Here is a 19,898-nt window from a genome sequence, read left to right as displayed (position 1 = left end):
AATATTTGGCTTCCATATTAGGTATGCTTCAAAACCCATGAACATTTTTTTCATCTCCAAAGTTAAAATGACATGCAATGAAACTTGAATTAACTAGTCACCAAAGAGAACTAACTTAAGTTGAGCAGGTGGCTTTAATATAGGTTTTATAAGCAGAGACAGTTGATTAAGTGTAAAAGAGCTGGTTTTTCTTTGAGCCCCCCCCCCCCCCATATGTATCTAGAACCATTTGCAAGGGGAAGTATATAATAACTGGGTCTTACAATGTTTATTCCCTCATGCTTTCCAGAAATGTTTAAGTATGTTATCCTATCTATAGCCAAAAACTGTGTGTACTGTAGAAATGCAAGTACAGGACATTAAAAAGAGAACATTACCAAATTAAATTTATGGTGCAATCTCAGCCAGATTACATTCTTTTAACAGGCATTTCATAAGGATTAGTTATGTCAAGCACTGTAGTCTGAGATTTGATGAATTTGGAGATTTATATCCTTGTAAAGTTAATATATTGTATAGCGTATATTTATATAACTAATAGTTATGAGTGTATACATATTGTTATATTCTGGTAGGCGTTTATGAAGATACTTTAAAATTGTACTTGAGCTCAAGTGTTACTGTAGTGCTGGAAGCATCACGTTTAAACCTGGAATTAGTCACCATGTCATTACATTGTTAATCCAGTTTAATTGTTGTTACAGAGTATTTAAATTATAACTATTTAACAGTAAATTGTTTTAAATTCACAGGTAAAATGATTTTTTAGTACTTCAGTAAAATAATGGTTTATGTAAGAAAAAAAAAATACATTTGTCATTAGAAAAAAACACAAAATGTAAAGTACATGCACACCTGTTACTCAGTATGAAGTAATAATGCTGCATTTATAAACATGGAATGTGGGAAAAAAAAAAGGACGAGTGTCATTGTTGATGTCTTCGGACTGCTCAGATACTCATTATACACTGGATAAACTGAAAGAAAAAAACACAGTTAAGGTATTTTGTTTTTACAGTGAATATCAGACTTTCTTAAACCAAAAAAATGTGTTTCAGACTTAATTTGTAACATTTAACATTATGTTTTAACACTTCTAAAATGGCTTTGATATTTTGACCTTTTTTTTAAAGAAATTCTGAATAGAATTTTTATATAATTTAAATGAGATTCATAATAACTTGCATATTATTAGCAACTTAGCAGCAGTGTGGCTTAGTGGCAGCAGTGTGGAATAGTGGTTATGGCTCTGGACTCTTGACCGGAGGGTTGTGGGTTCAATCCCTAGTAGGGGACACTGCTGCTGTACCCTTGAGCAAGGTACTTTACCTAAATTGCTCCAGTAAAAACCCAACTGTATAAATGGGTAATTGTATGTAAAAATAATGTGATATCTTGTAACAATTGTAAGTCGCCCTGGATAAGGGCGTCTGCTAAGAAATAAATAATAATAATAATAATAATAATAAATATAAAAGGACAATGCATCTGAAAAGTTATTTGGGAAGCTGGCCCTTCTCAGTCACCATTTTAATACATTACATGTAAAGGTACAAGGTAAACATCAGGACTGCCTAAAATAAATACAAAATAAAATAAACATGTCTCAACCAGAAAGAATGGCTTTGGGCCATTACCAATTCATGCTTATCATCACTGACAGGAAAATCACCATGCTATTTTCAAACGCAGTGGTGGGACTGACTGGCAAAGTAGTTCAGAAATGTCTTCATAAAACTTACATCATCGTATGCAAAGCTGGCCACACCCTGTTGACTCTGATCCCTTCTTCTAAAAGCATCTGGAATGAAAAACACATCTGTTATTTAAAACATAGATCCAAAAGACAATTCACACACATATACCATCGGTGGCTTTTTATGTACTTGTGCTACAACTGGCTTCAAAGTCTGTTTAGTACTAAATCAGGCAATAATGTTCAAATAGCTTGTATCAAATTACCTTTTTGTTACTTTATATTTCTTGTAGATTCTAGTAGACTATACTTTCTCGCACACCCAAATCATCTCTCGGCTGAACTACAGTGCCCTATTCCGAGCTGGTTCAACTGGGAGCTCCCCAGGAAATCTTTCACTCTCACACACCTAAATCACCTGAAGATCTGTAAAGTTGTAAAGCTGGGCTAGTTCAACATTTTTATGACATCTTGTAAATTGTTTTTGAAAATGCAGTTTTTTTTTTCCAATACTCTGTCAAACTTAATTTGACTGATCTTGCAAGCCTATCCAGTATTATATAGTAAAATAAAATGTAAATGAAAGACTGCCTCTCAGTGCTAATGACACTATGTGGAATTTACTTGGTCTCAGTGTTGCGATTTCTCGGAATACCGTTCTGAATCCTATCTAAAGCACTGTCTCTTCTGTTTTACATTAAGAAGTTTTCATCCAATTTGTAGTTCTCCCAAATCCAATAATAATGTGGTTTCTAAGTCATGTTTTTAGGTTTTCTATATAATGCAATACAGTGTACCCTGATAAAATAATTACGCCATTACTTTAATAATGCTTGCCATACCCCTGTTTAGATGGTAACTGAAGGCCTATAGTATGGGCATCTTCAGTACAAGCTTGCTATGCCACCCAGGCAGTGTGGATTATTAGCTTGATTCTTCCATACCCTTACAGTATCTAGGTCTCATACTAGATAAGAGTAGGTAAGAAAGTCAATGAGAAGACAAAAATGAAAAACGTACCAGTCAGGGTCCTAAGCTTTATACAACAAGCCACATAGTCATCAAAAGCAATCATCCCATGGGTGCTAAATCGCTTTAGGATTACAACCAGAGCACTGGGATTTATATGGTAACCTACAGAAACAGAAAGTTAAAGGAAACAAGTATTAAAGTAATTGCAGCAAACAAACAAAATAAATACAAATCCATAAACCCATTTTGCACTTGCATTGACTACATAGTTCTCAAATGTGCAGTTAAGGGCATTCAAGTATGTACAGTATATATTGCAAGTTCTCGACTTCAAGGTAACGTTGCATTTTATTGACCCAAAATACATTTCTCTGTGTCTAAATTGTAGAGTAAATTATTCAACGACCCAAAACCTTACCTTGAGCACTGGGGGTATTTACAGGAGGATTAGAAATCATGGTGCATTGATGTGGTAAACTTACTTTCTAATCACCCTTTACACTTGTAAACCCTTGTTATACAGCATACTATATTTATTTTAGTACAATAACTGTAACTCCTCCCATTTGAACGATGCATAACAATCAATTGACGTCAGAGCAGAACTCCAAACCATGTGCAGTTTAGCTCCAGACAAAATGCATGATTGCCTTTAAAGCTTAGTCTTTAAATCCACAGCACTCCCTGCTATTTTATTTAATACATTTTGTTATTTTTGCCATCTGGTGGCAGGACTAATGAAGTGCAGTTGGTCAGAAAAAACAGGATTGCAAAGCCATGCCATTTTTGCATTACCGCACTGCGACAGGTAAATAAACAGCTGGCCTTGGCTACCACTCACTTACCCATGCTAGCGATTGACTGCCTCATTTCTTCAGGATCTACTGTGCCACTCCTATCCTTGTCCATAGTCATGAAGTGCTGTTTCCAGGCACTTAAAACAGCCCATAACTCCTTGAATTCATTGAAGCCCATTTTACAAGAACAATCCCTCTTTGACATAATGTTAAGGAACACAGCACTAAAATCAAGGTGTGTTAGCCCTTTATGGGCAAAGTACCTTTAAAGTCTGTATTTTATATTCACAATTCTAACTAGAATTCACAGAATTCACAATTCTAACTAATATTATGCTTGGTTACTGATTTGCAGCTTTCCATGCTATATATAATACTGTGTATTTTGCTAATTTCTTTGTATTTAAAGTAAGATATGCGGTTTTATTTGTGTATTGAAGAAATACTGAAAGAAGTAACAATCACAATGTTTATTGTCAAACTCTGCATGGGTTCAACATGTTATATAAGTGGGGCTTCTGGTTTCCATTTTTAACCACTAAAAACCAATACCCCCCCCCCCCCCCCCCCCCCAACCCCGATACAAAAAAAATGAAATTGGTGTATATCCAATTAAACACAGGAAAAAAAACTGGAAATGTTTAATCAATTCATGTTGACTTGACCCCTTTCCCTATGAAATAAATAAATAAAATACCTACAAAATAAAGTCCCTCCTTCCTCACTTGTATCTTGCATTGATTAGTTCTGAATACTTTAAACCCATCCCAACTACTGAGAGGCAGAAAATTCCTGCATCATTATTGGAGGATTGTTTGCGAGATTTAAAACAAGATTACAAGAAACTGTGGATTGTTCTTGCACTGAAGATTTAAAAGGTATATTACAGTTCAATTGGGAGTATTTACACACTCCTGGAATTTAAAACAGAATTACAAATTGTGGCAAAATGATAAAAAAAAAGCCTAGACACACAAAAACTCCAGAAGAATATGCCCGTGACCATATGGATTTCATTGTGGAAGACAGCAAAGGAAAGAAGGTACAATCGAAGTGTGCAAGTACTGTCGAGTTACTATACATATTGTAACCAAAAACAATAATTTCATACAGTAAATAAAAACACAGAAAAATGTAATTAATAAAAACTGAACAGAAACCCTAATTATAAGCCATATAAAAACGGGTTAATTGAAAGTGAAGGATACATCCAACATGCTGATCATCAGTCTGCAAGTCTCAATGTTGAATGCTGCAAATAAGATACAACAAAAAACATAATTAGACATAGAGTTACAGACAGACTCAGTTTCCAGTTATAGTTTTTGTGTTAAGAACCTTTGTAAAGATGTTTCTGCTGCACTAGCTGTCATAAAATGAATCTTGTGAGGAACACAAAGACTTGTAGAAAATGACTACCTTTTATTATTTTACCAAAAACTTTTCACCATGGAGTATGTGGTTCAGGAAGGATGAAGGAGATCCCTGTAGAAGTGGCACCACAGCAGCATAATGGCTAAATGATTCCGCATGAAAGAAAAAACGGCTAAATGTTTTAGCAGCTTACGTTTGTAGCTTCCACAAATGTTTGACTGGGTAAGGCATCTTTGGAGCTCATCAGCATCTATTTGACCATCCTATATGGAAAGGGGAAAAAAAGTCAAACAACTCTACTATATCAGGTTATTTATGTTGATGCTTAATTTACTATACAGTAATAAATAAAAAGATAATTAAAAGGAAGAAACCAACCTGTAGCGTAAAACCACCGATTAGTTTGTGCTGCTGATTTACCTTCTAACTAAACTTTTGAGTCAAGCAGGGGGAAAAAAAAAAAAAAAAGTCCTCCACCACATCAGTAAATTTAAAATAAGAACGATCAGTACGATGAAAAAGTAACAAGTTTCACGATACTTTGATAAGCGATTCTCCAGATATGTGCAATCATTTAAGTGCGGCATACAGACGGATGGATGAACAGACAGATATTCCCCTATATCCCCAGAATCTGAGACTATAATTTAAACTAAATAAATGTTAATACCAAGTTTCATGACAATTGCATAGATGGTTTTCCAGATATAGAGAAATCTGCCTTCTCTATGTCCCTTTCAAAGGGTATTTCATCCTAGGATTTCTTCTACTGTTTGTTAAAAAAAAGTCATGTCCCCACTGAAAAAGGGACACTGTGAAACAAAAACACAAGTACCATGCTGTTTAAGACCATCCTTTGCTGTTGACAGTGCTTTATCCTCCAAAGACAGTGCTAGGAACCCAGAACTGTGTTCAATGTTATAATCTAACTAAAGAAGTTTGTCACAATTTGTAATTATGAAAACCTTTTTTTTTACATTATGTTCACAGGGCGTGAGCTGGGTACAGTACCGTGAAAAAGTATTTGCCCCGTCTGATTTTCTGCATTTTTGCATATTTTGACACTGAATGTTATCAGATCTTCAACCAAAACCTAATATTAGATAAAAGGGACCCCAAGTGAACAAATAACACAAAAATTGGATACATATTTAATTTATTTATTAAAGAAAGTTATGCAACACCCAATGCCCCCATGTGAAAAAGTAATCACCCCCTTAGACTCAATAACTGGTTATGCCACCTTTAGCAGGTTAATCAATCAAAAGATCAAAGGGTTGCATCACAGAAATGTTTTGATTTGCGAATAAAGCACTTTTGAGTTTAAAACTATAAATGACCATTAGACTGATGAAAGCTCAAGCCAAAGATTTGTAATCGTGATTTGACCACAGAAACAACGTTACCTGTCCTGCCACTGCAGAAAAATAAGGATAGAGAGGATCCTGCGCTTGACCAGCAAATCCTGCATAACCAGGGGCTCCAGGGGCACCACCATACTGTGGAGTAAAGAAGAGACACCGGAATATTCATGAAGCTGCACAACAAAGGCCTTATCGGACTGGAACAGAGGTTCTCTGGAATATCTGAGAGTGACGTATGGTCAGACTGACACAGGCCCCTCCAGATGCACTGCACCAAACCATTAAGGGATAGTCAGAGCTATGTATACGATAGTAGCATTATAAATCTAAAAATTAGGTATCAGGTATGTGTCAGAACATGGTAATATGCAAATACTCGACATTACACTACACATGCTCTAAAATGTTGTGAAAACATGTCTATTTGATCTGTGCCTTGGAGGTGTAATGGACATTACAGAACACATGTAAGGAACTGTACAAACTAGGCACGTGAAAGGTAAAGATATTTTGTCCACCAATCCGAGTAAAGTACCATGAGCTTTCTGAAAGCAGTTATCCAAGTATGAAAAGAACAATAAAGTGCTGTACATGTGTAACACAGCAGAATTGCTGAGGTTGTGAGTTAATGCATTTTAAATGATGAAAATGTCTGGGTAATAATTTTTATAGCCGACAGCACTTTTCAGGAATAATATGCATGCCAAAGCTATTCTAAATGTTCACTGAAATCTGTTTTTAATTATCACCAAAATTCTGATTAGAGCCCAAGCTTTGTATACAATGTGCATTTTCATTTTGTATTTTAACCAAAATAGGACCCCAAGTAATAATATTGTTAGTTTCATTTTGATAAGAGTCAGTAATAACAATCTAATCAAATGTTTTACTTTTGGTTTCAACTGAAAGAGCGAATAAAAAAAAGTGCGATAATAATGGGTAAAAATATACTGCAATAAAATAATACGGTAAAGTGTTTCCATATGCTATGATGCGAGCTAAATCAATGCACTGTATCATATGTGTTTTGTTGCATAGTAACAATATGCCACTGTCTGGCAGTTCAAGACAAAGCACAATTCATGTCCACACACCTCAGTTACTGTACTTGAACAGAAAACAAACTACAATAGGGTGTAGACTAGGCCTAGCTAATTAAGACATTTCTTAATTGATTTTATGTTTTAAAAACAAACATTACAATGAACTAGCCTATTGCCAATAAATTATATACATCTTCCCTTGCACAAATGACCCCAGCATACTTAAGTAACAGGTTTTCTTAATTCTCAAGATCTGCTCAATTTTTGGATTGTTATTTTTGTCAGTGTTTTATTTTGTCAGTTACAGTAGTTATTTTAATGTAGATATGCACTTTCTAAACAGTTGCTGTTGCTTCCTGGTACCGAATTAGGCCTACTTCCTGTTCTGTAAATCAGATTAATTTCAAAAGTACACTGCCATCAGACCATGTGGCCTACAGTGCAGAAAGTGATAAATTATACGCAGCAGTTACAACTATAAACCAATTTAAAATTCTTAGGTTAACGTTTGCAGCTGGAAAACATGTTTATAACCAATACTCTTAAGAGTAGATGTCAGTCCAACACTTTGAAATATCCTCACATCTCATTTCCAAAATAAGCATTTTCAAAATATGGATTTGTGTTAGCCAGGCATACAGCAGTACTCAAAAGAGGGCTATGGAAGCAAAATAGTTACAACCAGGCACCAGTAATCTTTTAAGAAATCACGTGTCAGAGTGTCAACTTTCTCCACCTAGAAGGCAGTAGAAAAATCTGTGTTTTATCAAGAACTTTGGAAGGGAGAGGCTGTTGAAATGGGCAGAATGCACACCTGCAGTTCAGGATCACTCATAAACACACATTACCGTTGTACTTTTCACACAGTGCAGCAAGGAAACGTGCCAGCAAGCAAGCCTGCTAATGATTACTTGACTTTACATCTTACAAAGGTGTTTCAAACAACTACCATTTTGTCTCTACTCCTCACAGAATAAGTGATAATGATCTTAAGAATCTGGAATCCATTAAAATGTATCAACCCTTGGGAACACGCTGGTTATTTTTCACTCCTTGAGCCTCATTTTGACTTCCACAAAGCGTTATGTACTAGTTGCCAAATCAAGAGCTCATTAAGACAGAGACTGGAGAAAGTGCAATTAAGTGGGTTGGTTTTTTGCCTTACAAAATAATCATATTTAAACATATTTAACTTATTCACAGGATGTGCCATTTTAACGATTTAGATCAAATGGTTGCAGTGGGTTTATTACATCGTTTTCAATATTTCATATTTATGGTTTCAACCAGGTCCAAAGGTTAAAAAAAAAGAGTCAACTAACCTGTCATGGCCACCAGGCTAAATATGGCCTCGTCCTTATTTTTCATTGAATTAAAAATCTATTAAGAAATATGCGCTCTTCCTTAATAAACAGACACTCGTATTGAAATGTTTAAAGTAGTCTGTAATCAATCATAACATGCACAATATAAAACACTGAATTTTAAAAAATAAACAAAAAGGGGTTAGTAATATAAATTAGCAAAGCTTCTGGAATAAACAAAACGCGAACTTAATAATTCAGCAATCAGGGACAAGACTGGCAGTTCACACAGCCATCCACCCAGTGTTCTGTGTATTGTTTGACACGCGGGATTTGGAACAAAATGAAGAACGGAAATTACATATATAACACAATTCCAAATTTTGAGGAAAATAGTTTTTTTTTTCTCTCCCCCGAAAAACCATTATCTTGTCTAATAGTAATAATGACAATATGTACCCAGGAAATAGCTGCAGCGCCCGTACCCGAGGGGAAAGCACGTATGACCGCTTACACTCTGTACATACAGACATACCCTGTTCCCAAACTGAACATTTTTTTTTTCACTACGGTCCTACGACCTACCTTCCCCTGGTTGAAGACATATATACCATAAACACTGCATTTATGTTGTGCCGCCAAAACAGAAAGATAGCAGGCTACGTCATGTACTCGTTATTGTCGACCTGCTACTTACAAAAAAAAACAAAAAACCGTAGCACTGCCTGGCTACTACTACTTACTCCTCCACCGTATCCAGCAGGTGCTCCAGGGTAGCCAGGGTAAGACATTTCAGAGAGACACTACAGTTCTTGACTTGTTCTATCTCGTAAAGAAAAACACAGATCACTACGCTACAGGCAGGTGTGGCAACAGAAGGGTCCAGACCAAACCACTATAGACAAGTGAGGGGCAATTAATCATTATCATTTACATGTTTATAAGCATACAACATAGTTTACACAAAGCAACAATACATTATACTATTACATACAGTCTTTGAACTATCCAGCAGCCTATATTGCTCTACGACAAATTACATTTTTTTTTTTACAATGCACGACCTGATAATATTTCCCCCTTCAGCGAAATGTAGAGAATATTCTTGAATTGCTTCCGCACGTAACAAGCGTGCGTAGCATCCTGTCTCCACAGGTTGTCACGTTCTGTTGTGCAATGCGATGTTTCTAGAGAAAACGAAAGTGGGATGGCGGTGGGCGTTGGGTCCGTGTACATTCCGGACAATCGTTTTTGCATACTAAATCGGAAATCTGAAAACCAGAAAACGACTTGTTTTTCTATTTCGGTTTTTCATAAAAACACAAATCGACCCGTTTTTCATTTTCCAATTTCTGAGTTTAAAATACAAAAACTGATTCAGGCTTGTTTTCCCATTTTTCATATTGCTTTTTGCAGCGAAGCATTCAAAATTGAATAATCTGTAATACAAAAATAAATAACAGACCATTAAAAAAAAGTACTGAGGCGCGCTCTACTCGTATCGAATGTGTCTCGGTGTTATGACGTTTTCTGCATCAATACATCTATATCTATAGATGCACCCCCCCCCCCCCCCCCCAAGTGGAAAAAATTGTGTGTGAAGGCTTATTATTATTAGTAGTATTATAATGCACTGTACCTGAGTGATACAAGGATGATTATTATATTAACTTAACGTAGACCTGCGGCTGTATTGTAATACAGTACTCGGTAACAACTGCTAAATTAATTAATAAATAATAATGTTGGTAAACAGACAGAACACATCCACGACAAGCATTAGGAGCGGAATTATTGCATTGTCACAACGGGACACAGAGATCTGGCCGTGTCTGACCTTTTTTTTTTAAAAAAAAAAAGGTCTTGAAGGAGCTAAATAATTGTCGTGCTGCAGTGGGGGATTCTTTTGTAGCAGAATATGGTGAAGGGTGGGGGTGAATTCTGTTTACAGTTTCGCAGTTCCTTCTTTTGTAAGAGCTGCAAACCGCAGGTAGAGAGGAAATGTTTGCATCTTACCGAGCTTGCCATAGGATCATTAAAGGGGGCTAGCACTGTCTGTACCTCTTCTGACACGTTAGTATATCTATCATTGTTTAAGTGTGTACCTGTTAAAGAAGCATTAACAGATTTTTTGTGAAGTGCTGTCTCTGCGTGAATAAAGATTATTATTTATAAGCAGACGTCCTTATCCAGGGCGACTTACAATTGTTACAAGATATCACATTATTTTTACACACAATTACATTATTTTTTACTGGAGCAATCTAGGTAAAGTACCTTGCTCAAAGGTACAGCAGCAGTGTCCCCTACCTGGGATTGAACTCACAACCCTCCGGTCAAGAGTCCAGAGCACTAACCACTATTCCACACTGCTACCCGACACTACCTCACTCCACACACTCTTTATCACAGACTCTTGGAGATTAATTTCACAGTCGTCTTTATTTTTGTATTACAGATTGTTCAATTTCGAATATTTTGTTACAAAAACCAATATGAAAAATGGGAAACAAGCCTAAATCAGTTTTTGCACTTTAAATTCAGAAATTAGAAAATGAAAAACCGAAACAGAAAAACAAGTCATTTTCTGGTTTTCTGATTTCCGATTTAGAATGCAAAAACGATTGGCCGGAATGTACGTGGACCGGGTTGACAAGTCAATGCCGTACACCCCTCGTCCACGGCGGTTCTTGTTTTGGTGACCTGACAGCATATTCTAACAATGCCCCTACTGGAATTCTTTGCTTCATTCATTCATTATATATATATATATATATATATATATATATATATATATATATATATATATATATATATATATATATATATATATATAATCTGCGCCTATTTTCAAGAGACCTCTTGATGTCATATAGAAGAGACAATAATATAAGAGAATATGTGGTACACAGTGCTATTCGTCCTTCTGGCGAACCTTTGAAAGGCACATATCCATGTAATAGACCACGATGTAATACCTGTAAATACATGGATTAGAGGCATTAATCTAAAGGAATAGTCTACTGCATTATCTGCAAGAAATGCAACACATTGTATATTGGGGAAACTAAAAGGCATTTAGCAGACCGGTTTGTAGAACACTTAAGAAGCATTTGCATTAACACCACTGCATTTCCAGTAGCCCGTCATTTCAACCGTGATGATCACAGTGCTGAAGACATCACAGTCTGTGTGATCAATCAGTGCTATGGAACAAATGTTGCTTGGAAACAAAAGGAACAAGAGTTTATCTTCAATCTGGGAACTTTGGAACCTCTGGGAATGAACATTCTATTCTAATAATCTTTACATCATCCACAGAATTTTTGTATAATTATAAATCTTGAATAACAAGTTTACTGCACTGTGTTTACTTTTGTTTTTAAACAGCTGAAGAAGGGCTTTTGGCCAAAACGTCATGAAAATAAAATATGTTTTAATCTTTTAAACTTTTTGTGTACATTTAAAAAAAACAACAACTTTTCTTTCATATGCCTATATATATATATAGGCATATGAAATATATTTATAGTCCATTTATAGTCCATTGCCATCCTGCAGATAGAACTTAGTGAGCTTCATTATTATACCCTGCTTGGGATGCTGTCAATACTTTTGAGCAGCACTGTTTAATGAGAACCATTTCCCCAGTTTCATTAAAAATAATGACATTCTTTAAGGAATTATTGTTGAAAGTAGTTAAGTTTAATGTCCCTATGGTGGATATAAGTCATGGGGATCTGCTGTACTTTTTCATGATATTGATAGGTCAAATTTTAGACTCACAGAGCAAGACATTTTGTCACCGACATACTGACATACTGTGTCGGAGTGTCCCGCCCCTATTTATTATTATTTGTATTTTTGTTTGCGGCGCAGGTAAAAGTGCAGCGTCTTTTATTATATATTTAAAAACCCCGTGAGGATGCATGGCTGATCAGCTACTGATTATTTAACTAGCTGACAGTCATGCATCCTTACCAAACGCGTGCAGACTCTGGCCGAGGGATAATAAGATAAAGTTAATCCCTCGGCCAGAATATATAAACCTGCAGCTCTCTGCACTCGGGGTGGAGTGTACAGCAGAGAGAGCGAAAGTTAAACAGTATTTGTTTATTCGTTTGGCCCTTGTGCCTTTTTGTTTTGTGTTTTGTTGTTTTGTTTAAATCTTTTGTTTTGTTTATTAATAAATACGTTGAGTGCCGTTGCACTCAGCTTCAACCGCCCATCCATTGTTTTGGTTTCTACTTCCTGGTCCGTGACGTCACCACTGCGAGCCACACTGACACACATACATATTGTAAATCAGTTTGTGTTTGTGTACATTGTAGCTCACCACTTCCACCCACCTACCGTTCATGAGGACTGAAGATCTACAGACAACCTCTGTTTCCAAGCTTTTGTCAAGCTAATCTCACCTGCCAAAAATAAGCAATGGATGTTACTGAGGAGGCAAGGGGCCAGCCTAAATAACCTGCCATGTTATTAGTCAGGTTGGCTGACGTGTGATGATGCAAACTACCCCCAGCTGCTTTTCCTCCATAACCCTGAGGAAGCATAAAAGACAATGCCACGCTCCTTGTGGGTCAAGATCAACAGCTATGAGCAGTTATTGACTACCGTAAAACTTCAAATAATCGCCGGTCTCCAATACTCACCGGTCTCTTTTAAATGCGTCATACTGAATGTTCCAGCCAATACACACACATGGCTGTACAGCGAGCTTACCAATTAGTTTTTCAACAGCGACGAAGAGACCCTGAGGCTCAGGATGAATGATAAGAAAACTGAATTTAACTTATTTTAAGGTACACGTAATGCATACGGTTATTTTTGTGACATTATTCATTTTAAAACCAGTTGTGAAGCTTTTTTGAGCATGCTGAAAGTAAGTAAAATACAAACTTGTTTTCTGATATTAACGGGGTTGCCTTTTAGTGTATTTGTATGTGTTTTTTTTGTATTACCAGTATTTCGTGTATTTGAATCTTGCAATGAATATTCGTATTTTGCTCCTTTTCCTGCATTCTTATTTAACAATGTACGTGTTATAAAAACAATTTAGTTACTTTTGCTTTGATTTTGTGATGAAACTGGTACTGTATTGATTTTATTGTTAATCTTTAAACAGTTTAAAGCATTTCTGAGTGTGTTGTGGGCCAACAGTATTAACTTATTTTCATATTAACACAGTATTTCATGCGGTTGTTACCTTTTAATTTGAAGATGACCACCAATGACATTATGTATGGGATATGCCTGCCCATTGGGTAGGTAGCGCTGAGCTCTCTATACCAGAGCTGCCGATAGGCCACTTCCTGGGATGACACACTCGGTCCCACCCACCCACCCAAGAGCTCTTGGTACTCGGTGCCCAGAGTGCACATGGTGCTTGGCCCACTGCTACAGCACTAGTGCATGAACGCACTGTGCTGCACGGTGCGCGGTATGCACGGTGCACACAGTGCTTGGTGCCCACTGCTACAGATCTAGAGCAAGAGGGCACAATACTGCTTGGTACTCGGTGCGCACAGTGCTCGGCGGTATGCACAGTGCACAGTGCACAGTGCACATGGTGATCGGTGCCGATTGCGACAGCGTCAGTGAACGAACGCATGGTGTTGCATGGTACACGTTGCACGTAGTGCTTACGGTACTCGGTGTGCACGGTACTCGGTGCGCATAGTGCCCACGGGTGCTTGGTGCACGAGGTGCCTCGATGCCCTCTGCCTGTAGACTCCACTCCGCTGTAGGCTACGCGCTGCCCCGGTCGTGTGACTGCACGTAGTCCAGGCTACACACCCCTGTCCAGTACTGTGATCGAGACTGTGTGAAATAGCTCTCTCTCTCTCGAGTTTTCTAGAGTTCCTCTGCAATTTCATTGCTGAAAGTTGGCTTGCCACTTCCCTGGAATCAGAAACCCTGCTTCTGTGAATTCTGCTATAAAACTGCACAACTGTGCTGTGTTTACTCTTTTTTTTCAGCAGCCTTTCCAACAGTCCTTCATCGTGTGTAACCACCTTAAAGGAGCATAATCAGTGACAAGAGAGAAAGAACACCCCAACAAGTAATAGCGAAGAGCATGAGTAGCCTATTTGATGGCTAAACACTCCTTCTCAATGACGGAGTAGTTGATCTCCCTAGGAGCCATTTTTCTGCTCAAATAAATTATAGGGTGTTCTACCCCGTCAACTTGTTGGGACAGGACCGCCCCCGGGAGTGGGAGCTTCTTAATCATATTAAATGCCTCCTGACACCACCTTGTCTATTTTACTATTTTTGGAGCAGCCTTTTGGGTGAGATCAACCAAGGAGTTGACTCTGGTGGCATACTCTGGGATAAAACAGTGTTAATAGCTGGCTAACCCCAGTTAGTGATCTCACCTGTGACTTGGTTCTCGGGATTGCCTTCTCCACCAGCGCCTGGACATTGGAGGTGATCAGTTTTAACTGTCCATTACCCATAATGTAGCCAAGATACTGGGTCTCTTGCTTGTCAAATGCACACTTGCCCAGCTTGGCTGTTGGCTGTAGGATGGCTGAAAGTCTAATAATATGCTCCTTCCAGGTAGAGCTAAAAATCACAACATCATCAATGTACGTGGCTGTGAACTGATGATGGGGAGCTAAGACCTGGTCCATCAGTCTCTGTGGTGGGAGCTCCATGTAACCCGAAGGGCATGGTCCAGAAATAGAACAAGCCATCTGGGGTAGAGAAAGCAGTTTTCTCTCTCAAGCTCTGAGTGAGTGGAATCTGCCAGTATCCCTTCGTCAGATCCAAGGTCGAGATTAACTGCGCCTTACCCAGTCAGTCAAGGAGTTCATCCACTCAGGGCACTGGATATGCATCAAACTTGGAGATGGCATTAACCTTTCGAAAATCCACACAGAACCGAGTGGAGCCGTCCTTCTTGCCCACCATCACGATAGGACTGCTCCACTCACTCCAGGAAGGTTCAATGACTTCAAGCCCGAGCATATCCTCCACCTCCTTGCAGACATGACCCTGTGGCTCTCTGAGATCGGGTACGGTCTCTCTTGAACCTTGACACCTGGTGGAGTAATAATAGCATGTTAAATAACATTAGTTCTACCGGGCAAGTTAGAAAAAACATCATTAAACCTTTCCACTAACTGGTAGAACTCACGTTTCTGATCCGGAAGTAACTGTTCTCCCATCGGAATGTTAGTTGTATCTGGTGGATTGACAGTGGGACCAAAATCCTCTTCTAAACTGTCACAAGCTATAAATAGGGCCTCCCTTTCATTCCAGGGTTTTAGCAAGTTAATATGATACATTTTGGTCTTATTTCGGCGATCGGGTTGTCTAATTTCATAATTTACATTACCAATTTGGCCCCTGCCACTTAGCATACAACTTAGACTCCGATGTTGGAAGTAGCAACAGTACTTTACCTCCTGGCCGAAAATCAGAATTCATGCTTGTTTGTTGTACTGCTGCTCCTGGCGATGCTGAGCTAGTTTTAGATTTTCTTGCGCCAAATGACCAACCAATGCTCTTAACATAATTACATGCTTGACTATATTTTTTGAAGTTTTTGTTTGCTCCTCCCACCCTTCTTTCACAAGATTGAGGATACCCTGTGGTTGCATCCCATACAGCAGCTCAAAGGGAGAGAACCCGGTGGAGCTCTGGGGCACCTCTCTCACTGCAAGCATCAGGTTGGGGAGGAGTTGAGCCTAATGTTTCTGTTCTTAGTTGACAAATCGCTTCAACATCTGTTTTATAGTCTGATTAAAACGTTCCACCAAACCGTCCGTCTGCGGATGATACACGGAGGTTAGAACTGACTTAATTTGCAATAATTTATATAATTCCTTCAAACATTGTGACATAAAGTTTGTTCCATGATCAGTGAAGATTTCTTTTGGAATCCCTATTCTTGCTATAATCTGCACTAACTCTCGAGCAATTGCTGCGGCACTAGTGGATCGCAATAGTACTGTCTCTGGATATCTGGTCGCGTATTTCACCACTACCAAAATGTGCATATTTCCAGAGTCAGACTGGCTCAATAAACCCACTATATCCATAGCAATGCGTTTAAAAGGGAACTGAGATCAGGGGCAGTGGGACCAGCGGGGCCAGGCGAACCCGTCCTAGCGCTACTTGCTGGCATTCCGGACACTTTGCTACATATCACATCACCTCCCTAAAAACTCCCATCCAATAAAACCAAGTCAATATTCCTTCCCGAGTATTATCGCTACCTAAATGGCCCGAACACAGGACATCGTGAGCCAACCGCATGATCTCACCTTGAAAAGACTGGGGAACGAGTAATTGAGTTACAATCTGACTTGTGCTCGTGGCTTGGGATACTCTATATAGTAAGTGCCCGACAATAATGTGGTGAGCATATGTAAGCGGCCGGTTATCCTCTACATCCTTTCCCTCGATAGACCGAACCTGCCCCCAGATGTGTGCCAGCAAAGGATCATTCTTTTGTTCCAATGCTAGGTCCGCATCTCGCTCTCAGAATTTCGGGATATCGAGCAGAGCTAAAGTAGCTTCAGCACTGAAAGCCTCAGTAACCCGCCCCCGCAGGTCACACTGAGTCCCGATCCCCTTTCCCTTACATTTGACAGACTCCGAGGTTTCTCCCACCAAACCCCAGGCTTGTTTCATTAACATTCCTTCCCATTTTTCAAACCTTCGATCTCTTTTTGTCTTTTTCAGGCGAAATTGGGAATGGAACAAATCAGCGTGCAGCAGAAAAATATTCCCAATATCTTCCCCTGCTGCTCCCAAGGTCTTACCGGAGACTGTCTTTACAATTTTATTAATCATGGTATCAAAATTACTGGATATGGCAACTTTTCAGCTACGGCCACGATTATGCGGCAGGTATGACATCCAACAGTCAAATCTAATTTAGTGAGGGGGGTAGTCCTTGTTATCCCCATGGATACAGGAAATGACCACGACCCCGCGTGACCACCAAGGTACCCCCATCAATAGAGCTTCTGTAATTAAAGTTTACCCACATCCACTAATGCGTGGGTGCTCACATCACCAACCCGTACATTAACAATGCAAGGCCCCTCCCAATCATTACCCCTGGACTTACCTGGTGCTGTCAGGACATAATGGGAGGTCACACCACATTCCATTGCCGCCGGGCAATTTCTGGCAAGGTGGCTGACCTTCTGGCACTGGTAACAGGTGGGGCGAAAGGGCGCCCACGGAGCTTGCATGTCCCGCTGCCGGTTTGACAGCAGGGAGGGGTGCTCTGCTCTTACCCCGCTGGGGCTCACCCTCGATCTCCATTGTATTGGAGGGAGGCTGCCCATCGGGTGATCGAGGTTGCAGTCCTGAGGGTCGCTGGTATTCCCGGAACTGGCGGAAGGTGCGTCTCCTCGGTGATGTCTAGACGCTGTAGAATGGCTTGCCGATCATAATTGAGGGTATCTTCATTAGTTAAGGCTTGGTAGGCTGCCTGGGCCTCCCCAGTCAAATTGGGTCCCAACTGGGTAGCCCACTCCTCCTGAGGCCACTGTGCTGCAGTTGCCTGCCTCTCAAAAGCGCAGTTAATTTTAGACGCGCTGTTTAAAAGTATTTTTTTTTCAGTCAAATGGGTTTAAAAGGCCCTGCATATTAACAAAGCACTCACTAGGCATCTCCAGCCCTGCCCCACCCTTTCGTTCACTATAGCTTTCACGTATGCTAATAAATAAATAATAATAATAATAATAGTCATACATACCGATCAATCTTCTCCTGATCACTCGTTTTATCACCAAACTCCTCAATAATGCAATCCAAGTCATTATTTTATTACTATAACATCTCAAAAAAGCTCTGCAAATGTCTGTGATAGTCTCTGATGCAGTATCAGACAGCTTGTTTCCTTATGACCGCCCATATGGGATGCCAGGGGCAGGTATGACTATTCATGAGATACGCCTTTATTTATTTTTTTTATTTTTTTTCGGCTTGTCTCGGCTCCTGTCGCTCCCACTCGGCCATTGAATGGTTTTCTCAGCTTTTTCCGGAAAAAAAACGAATAGAAACCCGTTTTTTGCGTTTTTTTGATGATGTCGGACAGGGTCCGACAATGGACTGGATAGGAATAATCGCAATGTAATTGCAAAGGTAGCCATCTTTTCACATCACAGGTATGAAGGACATCAGCCTCCATTTGATACCTGCAAAATACCTGGATATGTCTAGCAGGAATACCTTCTTCGCATTCCAGTGTACCCAAATGTGCCCATCTTACAGTATGATCAGTTTCTGCTCTTAGTGAGTTTGTCAAAGCCACCACAGGTGGGTCTTTAAAAGCCTGATACCTGCAAAAACTTAAATCTTGTTAGCAGAGCTTCCATCTCTACATTCTCATTCCCATCATCAGTGGGAAGATCAAATAAATTAAACTGTTTCTATCAAAGAGACATCTATCTCTCAAAAAAGGTGATCGCACTTGTACAAGGGAAGACAGGTTTTAGATTTATTCGTGACAATGCACTCTCATCTTAAACTCAATCTCTCCAAATCAGATCTCCTTTTCTTCCCCCCTCCCTCTCTCTCCCCCCACTGCTGATCTCTCTCTCTCTCACGCTACACTGCTCCTCCACTGGCTCCCTATCGCTGCTCTCATCCAATTCAAAACTCTTGTACTCGCCTATCGCTGCCTCGACCTTTCTGCTCCATCCTATTTCAAGACTATTATTTCTCCCTACACCCCCACTTGCCCCCTGCGGTTTTCTGCCACTGAGAGATTAGCTGTACCCCCCCCCGTTTAATTTTTAAGTTTTGTTTTCTTTCTTGCTCCTTGCTCTCTCGTTCCTCCTCTCAAACACCCACCACGAACTGAGAGCACTTTTATGCAGGTGACCATCTCCCGATTAGCAACAAATGAATCACTTAATTAATTCGGGAGATGGCCACCTTCTGCACGGGGTTTTCAAATTAAATAACAAACAAACACACTGCTACGCCGTCACGTATACATAAATACAATAATAAATAAATAAATAAATACAAAAACAGTATCGATGCCGCTTCGTCGTCATATTTTTAAATAACAAAACCATAATACAAAACAATAAATTGCACAGGGGTGGAAGGGGAGACCCTGTTCAAAAAATAAATAAACAAAACACTGTACAGGGCTCCTCGCCCTGTTACATGCTCTTAACTGTAATGTGATATTCTGTATTGTAATAACTTTAAGTCGCCCTGGATAAGGGTGTCTGCTTAGAAATAATAATAAATTCAGATATTAAACATTGCACAATATTGTGTGTGTTTACAATTAGAGAAACAGGAACCATATGGATCAGTATTAGGTCCTCTGCTATTAATAATCTACATTAATGATTTAG

At 39.1% G+C, this 19,898-nt stretch overlaps 1 protein-coding gene across 1 annotated transcript; it reads right to left on the bottom strand.

Annotated features, from left to right (window-relative positions):
• Nucleotides 1-274: 274 nt before the first annotated feature.
• Nucleotides 275-9,585, bottom strand: LOC117400480 (sorcin-like). Its single transcript, XM_034000519.3, has 8 exons — nt 9,294-9,585; nt 6,246-6,338; nt 5,033-5,102; nt 4,674-4,717; nt 3,514-3,661; nt 2,717-2,830; nt 1,743-1,801; nt 275-977 (listed from the first exon to the last, which is right to left on the bottom strand). Exons 1-8 carry the CDS (start codon nt 9,339-9,341, stop codon nt 951-953), a joined length of 603 nt encoding a protein of 200 aa, XP_033856410.2. The 5' UTR covers nt 9,342-9,585; the 3' UTR covers nt 275-950.
• Between the last annotated feature and the right edge of the window lie 10,313 nt (nt 9,586-19,898).

This window comes from Acipenser ruthenus, chromosome 4, assembly GCF_902713425.1.
Source record: "Acipenser ruthenus chromosome 4, fAciRut3.2 maternal haplotype, whole genome shotgun sequence".
Lineage (NCBI taxonomy): Eukaryota > Metazoa > Chordata > Actinopteri > Acipenseriformes > Acipenseridae > Acipenser > Acipenser ruthenus.
The sequence above is the reverse complement of the archived record's forward strand: the minus strand, read 5'-3'. Positions and strand labels throughout refer to the sequence as shown.

Bases quoted from the DNA above. Each gene is read 5' to 3' on its own strand.
- LOC117400480 (XM_034000519.3), bottom strand. From the start codon at position 9,341: ATGTCTTACCCTGGCTACCCTGGAGCACCTGCTGGATACGGTGGAGGA. The intron at 1,802-2,716 runs GTACGTTTTTCA...TTTTCATTCCAG, and splicing joins AAAGCTTAGGACCCTGACTG to ATGCTTTTAGAAGAAGGGAT. The intron at 978-1,742 runs GTAAGTTTTATG...TTTTTCTTTCAG, and splicing joins CCAGCTTTGCATACGATGAT to TTTATCCAGTGTATAATGAG.